Raw genomic sequence first — 18,164 nt, forward strand, 5'->3', positions numbered from 1 at the left:
CACACACACACACACAGGACTGTCTCAGAAAATTAGAATATGGTGATAAAGTCCTTTATTTTCTGTAATGCAAAAATGTCATACATTCTGGATTCATTACAAATCAACTGAAATATTGCAAGCCTTTTATTATTTTAATATTGCTGATCATGGTTTACAGCTTAAGAAAACTCAAATATCCTATCTCAAAAAATTACAATATTCTGGGAATATTAATCTTAAACTGTAAACCATAATCAGCAATATTAAAATAATAAAAGACTTGCAATATTTCAGTTGATTTGTAATGAATCCAGAATGTATGACATTTTTTGTTTTTTAATTGCATTACAGAAAATAAAGAACTTTATCACAATATTCTAATTTTCTGAGACAGTCCTGTATGCAAACTCCTTTTTTTGCACTTTCACAAGTTTGTGTATCCATCTGTTACCGATTGTTTACACTCCACAAAAACCAGAGTCAGGTTTAATTTTCCCTTTAATCACTAGTTAATTGCATATATCTGAGAATACAATGGTTGACATTTAGTGAAGCAGTTATTTTTATGTGACATGTGACTGTTTCTCCCTGCAGGAGAAAGATGGAACTTTATTTTTCACATCATGAAAAATACAAAACAAACTAATGTTTCCTTTAATCACCAGCTAATTGCATATATTTGAGAAAACAATGGTTGACATTTAGTGAAGCAGTCATGTTTGTGTTTCTCTGCAGGTAATGTGGATAACATCTTCTCCATAGACCCAGAGTTGGGCTCCATCACCGTCTCCAAACCTCTGGACCTGCAGCCTCAGGACCAGTTCCACCTGACGGTGAAGGCCACGGATCAGGGCTTCCCCCAACGCTCCGACCTCTGCTCCGTCCACGTCCACGTCCGCATCTCCGACCAAACCCCCCCGCCTTCCCCTCCGATGAATACCTAACAGAGATTAGTGAATTAAGTGCTCCGGGCACCCCGGTGATTACTATCTCAGCCTTCAGCCCAGCCGGAGTTAATTACGGGATAGAGAGAGGCAACATAAACGGGACATTTTACATCAATCCCTACACCGGCTTGATTTCAACCCAAAGGCATCTTGATTTTGAGAATGGTGAGGCTTACGAGCTCAGGGTTACGGCTTCTACCACGGTGGGGTCCTTGTCCAAGACTCTGGTTCACGTCTACGTGACTGACGAGAACGATAACGCTCCAGTTTTCCAGCGGAGCCGGTATCACGGCCAAATCAGCGAGTCGGCTCACGTAAACAGCATGGTGATGGGAGAGAGAAACACCCCGCTCGTCATCCGCGCCTCCGACGCAGATCGAGATTCAAATTCCCTGCTGACGTATCAGATCCTTGAACTGGAGGCTCTGAAAGTCTTTAAAATAGACTCCAACATGGGAACTATTTCTCTAATCTCACCTGTTGACTTTGAAGCCAAGGCCGAGTATCGCTTCACGGTGCAGGTGAAGGACTCCGGGGAGCCGTCGCTGTACGCAGCCGAGCCTGCCAAGGTCACCGTTCGCATCCTGGACCTGAACGACTGCGAGCCGCGATTCACCGCCCCGACGTACCGGTCGTCAATCATCTCTCCAGCTGTCAGAGATGCAGAGGTGGCGCGTGTCACGGCTCACGACGCCGACTCGGCCGTCTCATACAGCATCGCCGAGGGAAATCTTAACGGTGCCTTTTCAATTCAGCCCAACAGCGGAGTCATCACCGTGAGCAACGTGTCAGAGTTCAGGCCGTTTTACCAGCTGGTCGTCAGAGCGTCCGACGGCCTCTTCAAAGACTCGGCCACCGTCAGGGTGAATGTCACAAACCTGACAGCAAGCGATCTCGCATTTGAGCAGAAACTGTACTCGGCAAGCGTTGCAGAAAACCTGAAGTCTGTTAAGACTTTATCAGCGCTCAAAGTCTCCGGATGCTTTTTAAATGAGCCTCTTTTGTATTCCATCATAAATCCGTTGGGGAAATTTGCAATATCCCAGACATCAGGTGTGCTTGAGACCACAGGTCTCCCCTTCGACCGGGAGGAACAGGATGTTTACGACGTAGTCGTGAAAGTGCAGGACATGAGAACACCGGCCAGGACAGCCACAACCCAGCTTAAAGTTGTTATAGATGACGTCAATGACAACTCTCCGCAGTTTCTCAATCTGCCTTTTTCAATGATGATTTCTGAAGACACGGATCCGGGAGACGTTTTGTATCAAGCGACTGCTATCGATAGAGATCTGGGAGAAAATGGATCCATCATGTACTCTCTGGAGGATGACTACGACCTCTTCAGGATAGATCCTGATGTCGGTGACATCTCCCTCGAGAGACCTCTTGATTTTGAAGCCCTGAACAAATATGTCTTGACGGTCGTGGCTACAGACGATGGCGAGCCCGGTCACAGCACCACCGCTCAGCTCGGTGTTCAAGTGAGGAATCGAACCAATCCCATTTTCCAGACTCTTCTCTACCCGTTGAAAGTTCCTGAAAATGTACCGCCATTCACAACCATTCTGCACGTGCAGGCGAGGAACCCAGAAGGCTATCGGATCATCTACAATCTTGAGGAGGAAAACGCCTCCAAACATTTTCACATGGACTTCAAGACCGGCGTGCTGACCATCACCAACCCTCTGGATTACGAGAGCCAGACCATGCACGTGTTGACAGTTCGTGCTACGGACGGCGTGACCGGAGCCTTCTCTGAAGCTTCCATCGAAATAGAAGTAGAAGACGTAAACGATAATGCCCCCGTGTTCTCACGTCTGACATATAATGTAAATATTGCCGAAGGGCTCCCTGTTGACACGTCTGTGATCCAGCTTTCTGCCACGGACAAAGATTCTGGTAGAAATCAAGATGTGACCTACCAAATAGTTGAAACGGAGGAGAACGAAGCTGGTTTCTTCGAGATAAACCCAGAGACTGGGTTGATTGTCACAAAACGAGTGCTGGATTACGAAGACACCAACCAGTTTAATTTAAAAATCACAGCTATGGACAATGGGACTGTTCCTTTAAGCAGCGAGGCTTTTGTTTTTGTGAACGTCACCGATGTCAATGACAATCCTCCAGACTTTGTCAGCTTCCCGTACAATGCCAAGTTAGATGAGATGGCCAAATGTGGTCACTTAGTGGTGAAAATTCAAGCTTCAGACCCTGATTCTACTGACCTAAATAACCTCAAATACAAGATCCTGTCAGGCAACGAAGACCGGTCCTTCAACATCAATGAATCCTCAGGGATCATTTCCTTTTCCAATGTGTGCAAGAGGAATTTGGATCCGTACTACAACCTGACCGTGGCCGTGTCCGACGGAGTCTTTCAGAAAACTGCGCCGGTGAACATAGATATGATAAACAGCAACAGACACAGTCCGTACTTCAAGCAGAGCGTCTACGAAGCAGAGCTGGCTGAAAATGCCGAGGCAGGCACTCGCGTGATCCGACTGGCGGCGATCGACCCGGACGACGGGCCGTACGGCAGCGTGGATTACACCATCATCAACAAACTTGCCGATGAGAAATTCGCCATCCACGAAGACGGGCAGATTGTCACCACTCAGCCACTGGACAGAGAAACCCAGAGAGTCGTAGCCATCAAGGTGATGGCTAAAGACGGTGGCGGAAGGGTTGCATTCTGCACCGTCAAAATTATCCTCACCGATGAGAATGACAATGTTCCTCAGTTCAAAGCTACCGAATACCAGGTTTCAATTCAGTCCACTGTTAATAAAGGCTCGCCGGTCATTCAGATCATGGCCTACGATGCCGACGACGGTAAAAACGCAGACGTCACCTACACTGTAGACGAAGCGGAAGAAGTGACAGAGGACATCATTGAGATCAACCCCTTCAGCGGCGTTGTTAGCGTCAAGGAGAGTCTGGTTGGCATGGAGAACAAGATCTTCAAGTTTAAAGTCAAGGCCCGTGACGGCAGCCTCCCTTTTTATAACTCGTCGGTCCCTGTTGAGGTGAAGGTGGTTCCTCCCGAGGTTCCCCTGCCCAAGTTCTCCGAGCCTCTCTACACCTTCTCGGCCGCGGAGGACTTTCCCGTCGGGACGGAGATCGGCTCCGTGAGGGCGGACTCTTCTGACACGCCGCTCATCTACAGCCTGGTGAACGGGAACACGGTGGAAAGCAACAGAGACAAAGTCTTCAGCTTGGACAAAGAGAGTGGAACTCTGCTGCTGCAGAAGACCATCGACCACGAAAAGACCAAGTGGTACCAGATCGATGTGATTGCTCAGGGGAGCCACAACGGGACGGACGTGGCATCGCTGGTTTCTGTCAACATCCAGGTCCAGGACGTGAACGACAACCAGCCCGTGTTCGACGCAAGTCCGTACAGAGCTTTCCTGGCTGAAAACATGCCTGCAGGAACCACAGTCATTCAGGTGAGACACAGGAAGTCTGTACATTCCTTACTGTTCTGCAACCTACGCAACATTCTTCTCCGCACAGTCATCTCTGAGCCCTCCGTAGCAGATCCAGAGTTGAGCCGAGCTGCTTTGTCAGTGTGTTCAGTGTCTCTGAGTTGCTCCAAACTGTTGTTTGTAGATGAAACTGCACACTTCAACACAGACTTAGGCCCAGTCCCAATCCCCCCTAGTCCTACTTTTCAGTCCTACCCCTAAATGTTGCGCGTTCCCGTGAGGGTAGTGGTGTCCCAATTCCTCTTTGCATGTAGGGCTAGTGGACATAACGAGGGCTAGTGGACATAACGAGGGCTAGTGGACATAACGAGGGCTAGTGGACATAACGAGGGCTAGTGGACATAACGAGGGCTAGTGGAAATAACGAGGGCTAGTGGACATAACGAGGGCTAGTGGACATAACGAGGGCTAGTGGACATAACGAGGGCTAGTGGACATAACGAGGGCTAGTGGACGTAACGAGGGCTAGTGGACATAACGAGGGCTAGTGGACATAACGAGGGCTAGTGGACATAACGAGGGCTAGTGGACATAACGAGGGCTAGTGGACATAACGAGGGCTAGTGGACATAACGAGGGCTAGTGGACATAACGAGGGCTAGTGGAAATAACGAGGGCTAGTGGACATAACGAGGGCTAGTGGACATAACGAGGGCTAGTGGACATAACGAGGGCTAGTGGACATAACGAGGGCTAGTGGACGTAACGAGGGCTTCTGACTCGCCGACCGAGGGCTAGAGAAATTTCCCAGAATGCTTTACGTCATCATTTGCAGACTGAATCAAACAGAAAAACATGGTGGACATTTCTAATTTTTAGTGAATAAAATCAATATTGTGAGTTAGTTTCTGCATAAAAATGCATTTTGATTACATTTCTAGCGAGAAATATATATTTTACTTTCATAATATTCACTCAGTGAATGTACATAATCACTCGCTTGCTCGTTGTTGCGTTGTCTCTTCAGATCTCGCCAGAATAAAGGCTGATTTATGGTTCCGCGTTACACCAACGCAGAGCCTACGCCGTAGGCTCTGCGTTGGTGTAACGCGGAACCATAAATCGCCGGCGGCTCTTCTCATCCCGAAAACATCGGAGCAAATTTCTTAACAGGCGTTATTTGGATAAACTGAGCCCAGGTTGGGGATCTTAACTGTTACTTTTACACCTGAAAAAATATTAAAACTTAATAAAGTGGCATATTAACAGCACTACAGCTGAAATTAAAACAGCTTTTATCTCTCAGCTTCCTGATATGGTGTGACGTATGTGCAAACGTAACTACGCAGTCGCTTACGTACCCGAACGTAAACCACTCAGTGACGCAAGTGGTGTCCCAATCCCTAGGGAACATTACAAGGACCCTACGCCTGTGGCTTCATTTTTAGGGCTAGTGGTAGAAAGTAGGGGGTGTATTGGGATTGGCCCGTATAGAAGATATGGATCATTTTTTCTTCAAACGCTGAAAGATGTAAGCTTCCTGCAGTGTTCCCAGCACCTCAGTCCGTAGACCACACAAACACCCGGGTATCTGAAGTCTTCCACCATCTCTGCCCCCCCCGGATGGAAATAGCTTTAAACTTGTCTCTAGTTTTCCTAAAATCCTCAGTGGTGCATGGTGTTCATCTTGTACCATAGTGACTAAAGCTTGTACCTGACAGTCAGGCTGCAGAATCCCACACGGTTTTAGGGCTGTGTGTTCCTGTCCGTTTTTACTGCAGACAACATTAATCAGGGAGTGAGGACTCCATAAATCAACCGACTCATTTGTTGAACCTGCGGCTTCTCTGCTATACCAAAATAAATAAATTGGGACAGTTACATCTGGAAAAACATTCACGCCTGGCTGGGAAAGTACAGAAACATTAGTCCATTAATTCACCATTTGTTTTTCTTTCTTCTGTGTGGCTCGTTTGTCTTGATGAAATCATCAAGTGGAACTCTCTTGTTCTGCTTCTCTGTTGTGTTTTAAGGTGATACTTGAAGGGGAAGCTTGTTAGTCGCTTGTCCTTTTTTTCCCATCTGTTCTTCTTTTTAAGTCCACTTTAACAGTCAATCACTAGTAGGTAGATAGATAGATAGATAGATAGATAGATAGATAGATAGATAGATAGATAGATAGATAGATAGATAGATAGATAGATAGATAGATAGATAGATAGATAGATAGATAGATAGATAGATAGATAGTAATGGGTGTTATTTTACCGTTCACGATAAACTGTCAAAAAAAATCCCCACGGTCTTGCGGTAAAAACGATAAATTCCAGTTGATAACGTTTTTGTGTAAAACTGATTTATGGTTCTGTGTTAAATCGATGCACAACGTACGTGAAGGAAGGAAGGAAGGAAGGAAGGAAGGAAGGAAGGAAGGAAGGAAGGAAGGAAGGAAGGAAGGAAGGAAGGAAGGAAGGAAGGAAGGAAGGAAGGAAGGAAGGAAGGAAGGAAGGAAGGAAGGAAGGAAGGAAGGAAGGAAGGAAGGAAGGAAGGAAGGAAGGAAGGAAGGAAGGAAGGAAGGAAGGAAGGAAGGGAGAAAAGAGGAAGGGAAGAAGGCAGGAAGGAAAAAAAGAGGAAGGGAAGAAGGAAGGAGAGAGCAGGAGGAAAGAAGGAAGGAAGGAAGGAACGAACGGAGAAAACAACAAACAAAAGTGGAAGGGAAGAAGGCAGGAAGGAAGGAAGGAAGGAAGGAAGGAAGGAAGGAAGGAAGGAAGGAAGGAAGGAAGGGAGAAAAGAGGAAGGGAAGAAGGAAGGAGAGAGCAGGAGGAAAGAAGGAAGGAAGGAAGGAAGGAAGGAACGGAGAAAACAAGGAAAGAAGGAAGGAAGGGAGAAAAGTGGAAGGGAAGAAGGCAGGAAGGAAGGAAGGAACGGAGAAAAGAAGGAAGGAAGGGAGAAAAGAGGAAGGGAAGAAGGAAGGAGAGCAGGAGGAAAGAAGGAAGGAGGGAGAAAAGAGGAAGGGAGAAGGAAGGAGAGAGCAGGAGGAAAGAAGAACAGGAAATTTAGGCCATTTTGACCCAAAGACAGTACAAGGGTTAATAGTGTGTAGTTATTATTATTATTATATATAGTTATATATATTTATTATAAAGTGCTACCAAAGAGAGAAAATGAAAACAACTGCTCATGAGTTCTGCTCATCCGTCCATGTGTGGACTCGTAGGTGACGGCCAGCGACCCGGACGCCGACACCAACGGCGCGGTGACGTACAGCCTGGAGTCTCTACCGGACGACCCGGTCCTGGACGTGGCCGCGGTGTTTTCCATCGACGGAGACGCCGGCTGGATCACCACGGTGCGCCCGGTCGACTGCGAGGCCACCAGGATGTTCCGGTTCTACGTGGTCGCCGTCGACCACGGCGGCGACGTCAAGCTGTCGTCCAGCGTCGTCGTGGAGGTGATGGTGACGGACGAGAACGACAACCCGCCCAAGTTCACCGACAGCACGTACCGCGGCTCCGTGGTGGAAAACGTCACGCCCTTTGAACCCGTCGTCTCCATGACGACCACGGACGCTGACGTGTCTCTGAAGAACCGGCTCGTGACGTGTTACATCACAGGTGTGGTTTTTTTTGTTTCCGTACCCTGATATTTTGGATAGTAAGTGACTGCGTTTCCATGCATCAATAACCCTTTTAAAACCTGAATATTAGCAATAACCCGGTTTTGCACGGCCATGTAAACACCAATAACCACAGAAGAGTATTAGGGCTGTGCAGGAAAAAAATATTTGACGGGGGAAGATTTCTTTTTATTGTGCAATGCGAGAAAAAAGTCGAAATGTCGAGATTAATGTTGAAATACAATTTCAAGAATATAGTCAAAATTTCGCCTTTTTTCTCAACATTTCGACTTTTTTTCTCGAAGTGCACAATAAAAAAAAAAATCTTCCTCTCTCAAATATTTTTTCTCCTGCCTGGCCCTAATACTCTTCTGTAAATAACCCCTTTGAATAACCCAAATTTGCTCATATTCGGGTTTTTAAGAACCCGAGTATGACCCCTGGGTTATTCCTTTTAAAACCCGAATATTGGGTCATGTAAACGCCAAACGGAACATGAATTTGTTTTCTGCACATGCTCTGTTCACAAGGAATCTTGGTCTTTTGAGTCCAGGAAGTTCTTATAAACACGGAGAAACCAAGACCAGGAGGAGACTAATCACTTCATAAATGTAATGAAGGATATGAACATTTCTGCATTTGTAGACGGTAGAAAGTACCGGGATAGAAGATTTACAAGAAGGTGAGAGAAAAGTTGCGCGAAGCAGCATTTGTTTTGAATTTGGATACAGGAAGAAGAAGCAGAAATGACGGTAATTGCGTCATGATGTTCTCAGTGCGTCGCTGGTTTGATCCAGATATCCTGAATGATTAATTACCATGTAAACGGAATATTCCCAATGTTTCAGTAACCGGAATATTAGCAATAACCCGAATTTTGACTGCATGTAAACGTAGTCAGTGTTTGTTTGTTGGTTGTCTTGTGGAAGCAAGTGTGCACGTACAGTATTCATCAGTGAAATTAAGTCTCCTGCTGAAGATGCTGCTGCATTGAGGGATTTATGGACATATTAATGAGGCAAAATGAAATCCCTGTTAATGACCTTCAACTGAGTCCTGATATCATTCAGCAGCCGATTAATGACACGCGAGGCTAGAATACCAACTGGATGCCCTGCAGCTAACACAAACAAAGCCTTGAATTAATGCAAATCCCACACCGTTAAACTGTTCTGAAGCAGATCTCTGTCACAGTGTTGTTCTTTGTGAGTGGGGGTTTGTTTGCTCCGTTATTATTTATAGAGGCAGGGTCCGGCTGGTGCTGACATTGGCTCCTCACAAACACACAGACACAAGCAGGAGTTAAAGTTGCACCACCAGAGATCCACGCCTGCTGATTTCAACAGCTTTTCTTAGCGGCCACAACTCTGCGTGAACCTCGTGCTACGTATCTTAATGAACTCTTTAATAACTCTTAATTAACTTGTTTGTCAGCACGCAACAAAATGCAAATGAAAGCTGCTAATTTGTGCATAGTTAAAGAAATGATCCTCTGGATGTGGGAGAATAGAAATAATTATAATGATAATTAAAGCTGCAAGCAGCGATGAACGGGCCCTCGCGCGTGATATTTTCACAAATTATGTTCAAGTACTCAAAACCGAGTCCGATGACACCACCATGACTCTTTATGTCAAACCATTAAAAAAATATGGCAGAAAGTAGGAACTATCAAATATGGACCAATCAGATGAAGGGGGGTGCACTTTTTGGCGTTAATCGTCGCCACGGTAACGCTTTTGACTGAGAAAAGTAATGCGTGTTGTTGCAGGATGGAGACGCACATTTTGATGTATAACAGATCTGACTTCCTGTTCGGTTTTGGCCATGGCGTCAAGAGACTTTTCTTTAAGTTGAGCCATTAGGCCACGCCCATTAATGCAAACCATTAAATATCACATTTTTCACCAGGCCTGGCTTGCGTGCAAAATTTGGTGACTTTTGGGGCACGTTTAGGGGGAAAAAAGGCCTTCCTTTTGTCAGAAGAATAACAATTCCTACAGATACAATAGGGCCTTCGCACTGTAAGTGCTCGGGCCCTAATAATGACAAACAGTGATTTGCTTCAGCACTGGAGTCTGCAGATGACTTAGCTGCCCTATGAACTATTGGCGGTATTTTTTTAATGTGAGTTGGTTGGAAAGTCAGCCACGTTGTTTTACTTTTTTTTTTTTTTAAGTTTTCAAGCATTTATCTTAAAATTATGACTAAAACATTTTTTTTCTGATAAGTGAAGACGTTAATTAACTTTTTCTTGACTTCCTGCCACTAAATTGACCTTTGCATGAAAATATGTTAAATTTTGGATGCAGTTCTCCTGACGATCTTCTTCAAACATGCAAACATCAAGACCTCAGATCCTGCTCTCACCTTATTGATCGGTTGACAGTAAAGAAAAATGAACCAATCAAAAACATTTGTGAATGTTGTTGGTTGGTGTAGCAGAGGGAAACATGAATATGTGGTGAGCCCTAAAAATAAAAGGAGAATTTAACCCTTGTGCTGTCTTTGGGTCGAGGAAGGAAGGAAGGAAGGAAGGAAGGAAGGAAGGAAGGAAGGAAGGAAGGAAGGAAGGAAGGAAGGAAGGAAGGAAGGAAGGAAGGAAGGAAGGAAGGAAGGAAGGAAGGAAGGAAGGAAGGAAGGAAGGAAGGAAGGAAGGAAGGAAGGAAGGAAGGAAGGAAGGAAGGAACAGAGAAAAGAAGGGAGAAAAGAAGGAAGGAAGGAAAGAAGGGAGGAAAGAAGGAAGGAAGGAAGGAAGGAAGGAAGGAAGGAAGGAAGGAAGGAAGGAAGGAAGGAAGGAAGGAAGGAAGGAAGGAAGGAAGGAAGGAAGGAAGGAAGGAAGGAAGGAAGGAAGGAACAGAGAAAAGAAGGGAGAAAAGAAGGAAGGAAGGAAAGAAGGGAGGAAGGAAAGAAGGGAGGAAAGAAGGAAGGAAGGAAAGAAGGGAGGAAAGAAGGAAGGAAGGAAGGAAGGAAGGAAGGAAAGAAGGAAGGAAGGAAGGAAGGAAGGAAAGAAGGAAGGAAGGAAGGAAGGAAAGAAGGAAGGAAGGAAGGAAGGAAGGAAGGAAGGAAGGAAGGAAGGAAGGAAGGAAGGAAGGAAGGAAGGAAGGAAGGAAGGAAGGAAGGAAGGAAGGAAGGAAGGAAGGGAGGGAGGGAGAAAACAAGGAAAGAATGTACGAGGGGAGAAAAGAAAGGAGTAAAGAAGGAAGGAAGGAAGGAAGGAAGGAAGGAAGGAAGGAAGGAAGGAAGGAAGGAACAGAGAAAAGAAGGGAGAAAAGAAGGAAGGAAGGAAAGAAGGGAGGAAAGAAGGAAGGAAGGAAAGAAGGGAGGAAAGAAGGAAGGAAGGAAGGAAGGAAAGAAGGAAGGAAGGAAGGAAAGAAGGAACAGGAGAATTAGGTAATTTTGACCCGAAGACAGTACAAGGGTTAAGAAAATCCACTGCTGCAGAAATGTATCAATTAAATGTATCAATTTAATCATATATACCCCATTGTAACTATTTAAATATCAATGATTTGTCAGAGTGTTTGGGATCAATTTATTACAACTTATCTTCGTTAAAAAAACAAAAAAACCTCCTTCTGGCAGTACCAGTACCGTGGCCCGTTTCTTACAAAAGCATCCAATTAGTAGTTCATCTCCGCACCTAAAAACCAGCGCTGGATCAGAACACTTAAGTCGCATGACCTGTGCGACGGCTCGTGTCTTTGTTGCGTTTTTTTCAGTCTGCTTTCATAACGGATGAGTCTGTGCACATCACCTGTCAGACGGGGCGTGTCCCCGTGATGAAACCGGCCGTAACACCCGGACCAAAGGTCACGATTACACCACCATCAGCTGCGTGTGGGTGGGGAGGAGACGAAAGTTTGCCTTAAAGATAAAAGTTTGAACGACTGAGGAGGGAGTTGAACCCGAGAGGGTCAGTTTAATGATGAAACCCCTCCATTAGCAAACTGACATCAGAAGGAGCAGAAATGATTGAATTATTTATCGACAACGTGGAATCGTGCAAAAAAGTATTAAGGAACCTCCACTATTAATTAAGACAAATTGGAAATTAAAGGAAAAGTGGTGTTACGAGCAGTACTCGAGTTGTAAAAAAAGAATCAGGGGGGATGGTGAATTTTATCATATGGGGACAGATAATTTGTGCTGATTACAAATAATATAATATATTACAAATAATAGCAGTGACCAAAACACCTGCAGAAATACTGCAGGAATGACATAGCAGCAGTTAAATGCAGCCTTCTGTAAGCTTTAAATATCCACTGGGCTTACATCAAATACATCAAAACACAACAATAAAAAACACTTTTCTGAACTTATCAATATGACTCTGTCCTTCACAGGATAAGTAACATGGATCACTGCAAAAACTCACAATCTTAACAAGAATATTTGTCTTATTTCTAGTTAAAATGTCTCATTTTAGTAAAAAAAATCTCATTACACTTAAAACAAGACTCATCACTGGAAAAAACAACATTTTTCACCTGTTTCGAGTAGATTTTCACTTAAAATAAGTAGAAAAATCTAATCTAAAGTAGATTGTTTTGCTTGTAATGAGAAGATAAATCTTGTCCCACTGGCAGATTGTTTTACTTATTTCAAGTGAAAATTGACTTGAAACAGGTGAAAATTGTCAAATAAGTTATTTTTCTGGTGATGACTCTAAATGTTGAAATAGCAGTAAAACCACATTCATTGATGAAATGACATAAGGGATGGAAAGGAGGGATGACAGTTTTACAGGGGGGGATGATTTGGACCGTTTTTATTTCAGGAGGGGATGCCATCCCCCCTCATCCCCCCTCAACTCCAGTACTGGTTATGAGACAATAGAGACATACTGTATAAGAGCCAAATAAAAGACTACACGACTGCACAACATAACAACTGTACAGGTTTAAATGATGATCAAATAAGCAGTTTTTAAACCCCCAGGTTCTCCACATATTGTTTCAGGCTCATACTCTCAAACATTTTCTTTTTTAACCACTCCACATGCAGTCTCTCGACAATAAAGACCTAAAACAAGCAGTTGGAGTGCCGTGAAGGGAGACCCTTCACTCCGTCGAGCCTTTGGCAGCAGTTCAGCCTCAAGTCCTCTGAGTTAATCCCTAAAGAATGGGCCCTTTTTCTGGTGAAGTTCCTCTCATTCTTCGTGGCAGAAAGCTCCAGCGGTTCAGGGTGGGGAGTGTTAGTTCACCATACATTTGAGATCTTCCCAGAAATGATCTCCTTGGTTCAGGTCCAGACACCGACTGGGCCCCCCCCCCAACATTCTCCCACCATGTTGCAGAATCCATGTATTTTGTTGATATGCCTTGTCGTCTTTTGCTGAAATGGAAACTCTGTTGCTCCTATCAGGACGTCTGTTGATACGGTGTGATGGATGACACTGATGTTTCACTGATTCATATATTTAGGCCCAGTCCCAATCCCCCCCTAGCCCTACTTTTCAGTCCTACCCCTACATTTTGCGCGTTCCCGTGAGGGTAGTGGTGTCCCAATTCCTCTTTTCACCTAGTGGTAGTGGCTTAAACGAGGGCTAGTGGTTATGAATCTGTCCCTACAGGGCGAGGGTTTTCAGATGCTCGCTAGCTGACCTAGGGACAAAAAAATTTCCCAGAATGCTTTTCGTTGTCATTTGTGTACTGAATCAAAAAAAAAACAACATGGCGGACATTTCTTATTTTTTAGTGAATAAAATCAATATTTTGAGTTAGTTTCTGCATAAAAATGCGTTTTGATTACATTTCCAGCGAGAAATATATATTTTACTTTCATAATATTCACTCAGTGAATGTACATAATCACTCGTTTGCTCGTTGTTGCGAAGTCTTTTTCAAACCTCGCCAGAATAAAGGCTGATTTATGGTTCTGCGTTACACCAACGCAGAGCCTACGGCGTAGGTTACGTGGCGACGCGCGCCGTACGCCGTACCCTACGCCGTAGGCTCTGCGTCGATTTAACGCGGAACCATAAATCAGCTCCTAAGCTGGCAGGCAGTTCTATTCCCGAAATTTTCGGAGCAAATTTCTTAACAGGCGTAGCTACAACTGTTAGATTTCATCTATTAAACCACCATTTATTTTCCTAAATGATTTATTTCAGCCAGCGGTAATTCTCAACAGAGCTGCAGGTTTCTCCCCGGGAAGACGGCGCAGGCTGACCCGGCCGTGATCTGCTGCTGCTCTGAGCCGGCGTCTCTTCTCATCCTGAAAACATCGTTGCAAATTTCTTAACAGGCGTTATTTGGATAAACTGAGCCCAGCTTGGGGATCTTAACAGTTACTTTTACGCCTGAAAAAATATTAAAACTTAATAAAGTGGCATATTAACAGCGCTACAGCGGAAATTAAAACAGCTTTTATCTCTGGGCTTCCTGATATGGTGTGACGTATTTGCAAACGTAACTACGCAGTCGCTTACGTACCCGAACGTAAACCACGCAGTGACGTAGCAAGCAAAATTTAGGGGTAGTGGGAGTATTGGGGAGATTACAAGGGCCTAAAATGTGTGGCTTGAATTTTAGGGCTAGTGGTAGAAAGTACGGGGTGTATTGGGATTGGCCCTTAATCCTGATCTTAATCGTTGATAAAAAAGAACTATTTAGCAGAAAAAGAACCTGCAAACCCTCACCATGAGGCCGTGTCTTGGTTGTAACTCAGCTGCTTCCTTCCTCCCACAGACGGAGACCCGTTGGGCCAGTTCGCCATCATCCAGGAGGACGACGACCAGTGGGGTCTGATCGTGAAGGAGAGTCTGGACCGAGAGACCAGAGACAGATACACGCTGAAGGTGATGGCCACCGACGGGAAGTTTGAGGCTCTGAACACGATCGACGTCCACGTGTTGGACGTCAACGACAACAGTCCCGTGTGTGACCAGGTGAGTTCACTCATGACGTTCAGTCCAAATGTTGCTACGTTAACACGTTATAATTAGGGCCCGAGCACCTACAGTGCGAAGGCCCTAATGTACCTGTAGGATTTATTTCTTCTGACAAAAGGAGGGCCTTTTTTCCTCCTAAACGTGCCTCAAAAGTCACCAACTTTTGCACGCAAGCCAGGCCTGGCGAAAAATTTGATATTTAATGGTTTGCATTAATGGGCGTGGCCTAACGGCTCAACAGCGCCCCCTAGAAAACTTTTCACTGCCATAACTTTTGAATGGTTTGACATAGGAAGTCGTGGGTGGTGTCATTTCTGATATGCTTATGGGGGGCGGTGGTCGTGAGTGCGAGGGCCCGTTCATCGCTGCTTGCAGCTTTAATTACATTTGGGGCTGTTTGGCCTCCGTTTTTACTCCTCTATCCATCTTCTTTATGTTTATTTTTCATCATGAAGTTTAGGTGATTTTTCCAAGGTTGTGTTTATCAAATGCTTAAAATTCAGTGTACCAGAACCAGCGGCAGTTGTAGCCCCTGTACAGATTATAAATCTCCTATAGATCAATTCCTGCAAAAATGGCGAAGTGAACTCTATAGGATGAACATCATGTGATATTTATGTAGAGATTAAGCAAGAGTTTAACCTAGAACAGTATTTATTATGTCAAAATGAAAAGTATAGACAGGCCATTTGTATTTTTAGGATGAATAACGGTATAATACCAAAAGTCACTGGAAGGTATAAAGGTTATTATTATTATAATAAAGGTCTGGATAGAAGTCAGAGATTCTGTAACGTCTGTAACGTCAACCGTATTGGAGATGAGTTTCATATTTTGTTTGAATGTAAAAATGTAAATATAATCAATCTCAGACAAAAATACTTACCAAAGTAATATACAAACCGACCATCTATGTTTAAATGGATTTTGTTACTTCAATCTAATAAGTTAAATGTTATTTATGAATTAGGCGCCTTTTTGAAGAATGTCCTTCCTCTGTTTAAAAGATATTTATTTTTAATTTGCTAAATTGAGTATTTTAATTGAACATGAACAGCCTGCTACTTGCTACAAATGTACAAATGTTTGTGTTTTTTTGCTCCATACCATGTGATCATGGTCGTGAGTTAAAATAAATGATTGATTGATTGATTGATTGATCCATTTCACAAAATCTGAGGTTTAGGATGTAGTAAACAACGTTTCATTTGAATTTATCGAGATTTTCTAATTGAATCTTTGCGTTGGATTCTTCATCCTCCCGTTCCTCTCTCTCTCACGATGCAGCTCAGTAGCTGCAACGGGACATTTCAGCAGTTTATTGTTAACCCTTGTGCAGGAAGGAGGAAGCGAAGAAGGGAGGAAAGAAGGAAGAATGAAAAGAAGGAAAGAAATAAGGAAGGAAGGGAGAAAAGAAGGAAGGGAGGAAGGAAGAGAGAAAAGAGGAAGGGAAGAAGGAAGGAAAGGAAAAAGGAAGGAAGGAAGGAAGGAAGGCAGGCAGGAAGGAAGGAAGGGAGGGAGAAAACAAGGAAAGAAGGAGGGAAAAGAGGAAGGGAAGAAGGAGAAGGAAGGGAGAAGGAAGGAAGGAAGGACGGAAGGAAGGAAGGAAGGAAGGAAGGAAGGAAGGAAGGAAGGAAGGAAGGAAGGAAGGAAGGAAGGAAGGAAGGAAGGAAGGAAGGAAGGAAGGAAGGAAGGAAGGAAGGAAGGAAGGAAGGAAGGAGGGAAGGACGGAAGGAGGGAGGGAAGGAGGGAGGGAGGGAGGGAGGGAGGGAGGGAGGGAAGGAAGGAAGGAAGGGAGTAAAGAAGGAAGGAAGGAGAGAGCAGGAGGAAAGAAGGATAGGAGAATTAGGTCATTTTGACCCGAACACAGTACCAGGGTTAAACCAACAGCTCTCAGCAGTTCTCCTGAGAGCGTGTGCTGCAGACGGACTGATAACAGTTTGGTCCTCCGGTTCCAGGTGGCGTACACGGAGGTCGTGACCGAGAACTCGCCCACCGGACGGTTCGTGCTCAAAGCTTCGGCGTCAGATCCAGATGTCGGAGCGAACGGAGAGATCTCGTACACGCTGCACGGTCCGGACGCAGACAAGTTCCATCTGGAGCAAAGAACAGGTATGATGGGCTGGTGATACGATCAGTACTCAAGTTGTAAAATAAATCAGGGGGGATGGTGGATTTTATCATATGGGGACAGATAATTTGTGCTGATTACAAATAATATAATATATTACAAATAATAACAGTGACCAAAACACCTGCAGAAATACTGCAGGAATGACATAGCAGCAGTTAAATGCAGCCTTCTGTAAGCTTTAAATATCCACTGGGCTTACATCAAATACATCAAAACACAACAATAAAAAACACTTTTCTGAACTTATCAATATGACTCTGTCCTTCACAGGATAAGTAACATGGATCACTTTAAAAACTCTAAATCTTAACAAGAATATTTGTCTTATTTCTAGTTAAAATGTCTCATTTTAGTAAAGAAATGTCATTACACTTAAAACAAGACTCATCACTGGAAAAAACAACAATTTTCACCTGTTTCAAGTAGATTTTCACTTGAAATAAGTAGAAAAATCTGCCAGTGGAACAAGATTTTTTTACTTATAATGAGAAGATAAATCTTGTCCCACTGGCAGATTTTCCTACTTATTTCAAGTGAAAATTTACTTGAAACAGGTGAAAATTGTAAAATAACTTATTTTTCTGGTATTATTTTTCTGGTAATGACTCTAAATGTTGAAATAGCAGTAAAACCACATTCATTGATGAAATTACATAAGGGATGGAAAGGGGGGATGGCAGTTTTATGATTTTTATGTTTTTATTTCAGGGGGGGATGCCATCCCCCCTAAACTCCAGTACTGGATACGATCAACTCCACATCCGCGCTACGAGTCCCTGAGCTGACATGAGCCCAAAATATCTCCTTTTACTTTCCATTTCAAGAGCCCCTCCCTGACATCCGTCATTATTTATTTCTGTCATAACATCTTGTCTCTTCTCCTCACTGCCAGCTGATTGCCTGTGAGATATTGGATGTGTGGAGGCGTTTGCCAACAGAAAGCTTTTACTGGCTGCAAAGCTGAGCGGCAGGAAGGTTTGGCTCCAAGTCGGCCAAACCTTCCCCATGAAATATTGCCTTTTAAAAGCGAGGCCACGTGTAGAAAGTAGCCCTTGTTATGGAATCCTGCTGTGATTGAAGAGTACCGCAAACTTTGAAAGACACATTGGCCAGGTCTCAGTATTTCCAGTATGTTTGTTCCTCTCTAGATAATAAC

At 44.1% G+C, this 18,164-nt stretch overlaps 1 protein-coding gene across 1 annotated transcript in view; it reads left to right on the top strand.

Moving 5' to 3' along the window:
* The window catches only part of fat2 (FAT atypical cadherin 2), a 228,217-nt gene that overhangs the window by 107,750 nt on the left and 102,303 nt on the right, over positions 1 to 18,164 (top strand). The window contains 5 exon segments of the mRNA XM_061726486.1: positions 718 to 900; positions 903 to 4,381; positions 7,578 to 7,974; positions 14,672 to 14,871; positions 16,833 to 16,986. Of these exon segments, the coding sequence (XP_061582470.1) occupies positions 718 to 900; positions 903 to 4,381; positions 7,578 to 7,974; positions 14,672 to 14,871; positions 16,833 to 16,986 (4,413 nt within the window).

Source organism: Cololabis saira, chromosome 7, assembly GCF_033807715.1.
Source record: "Cololabis saira isolate AMF1-May2022 chromosome 7, fColSai1.1, whole genome shotgun sequence".
NCBI lineage: Eukaryota > Metazoa > Chordata > Actinopteri > Beloniformes > Belonidae > Cololabis > Cololabis saira.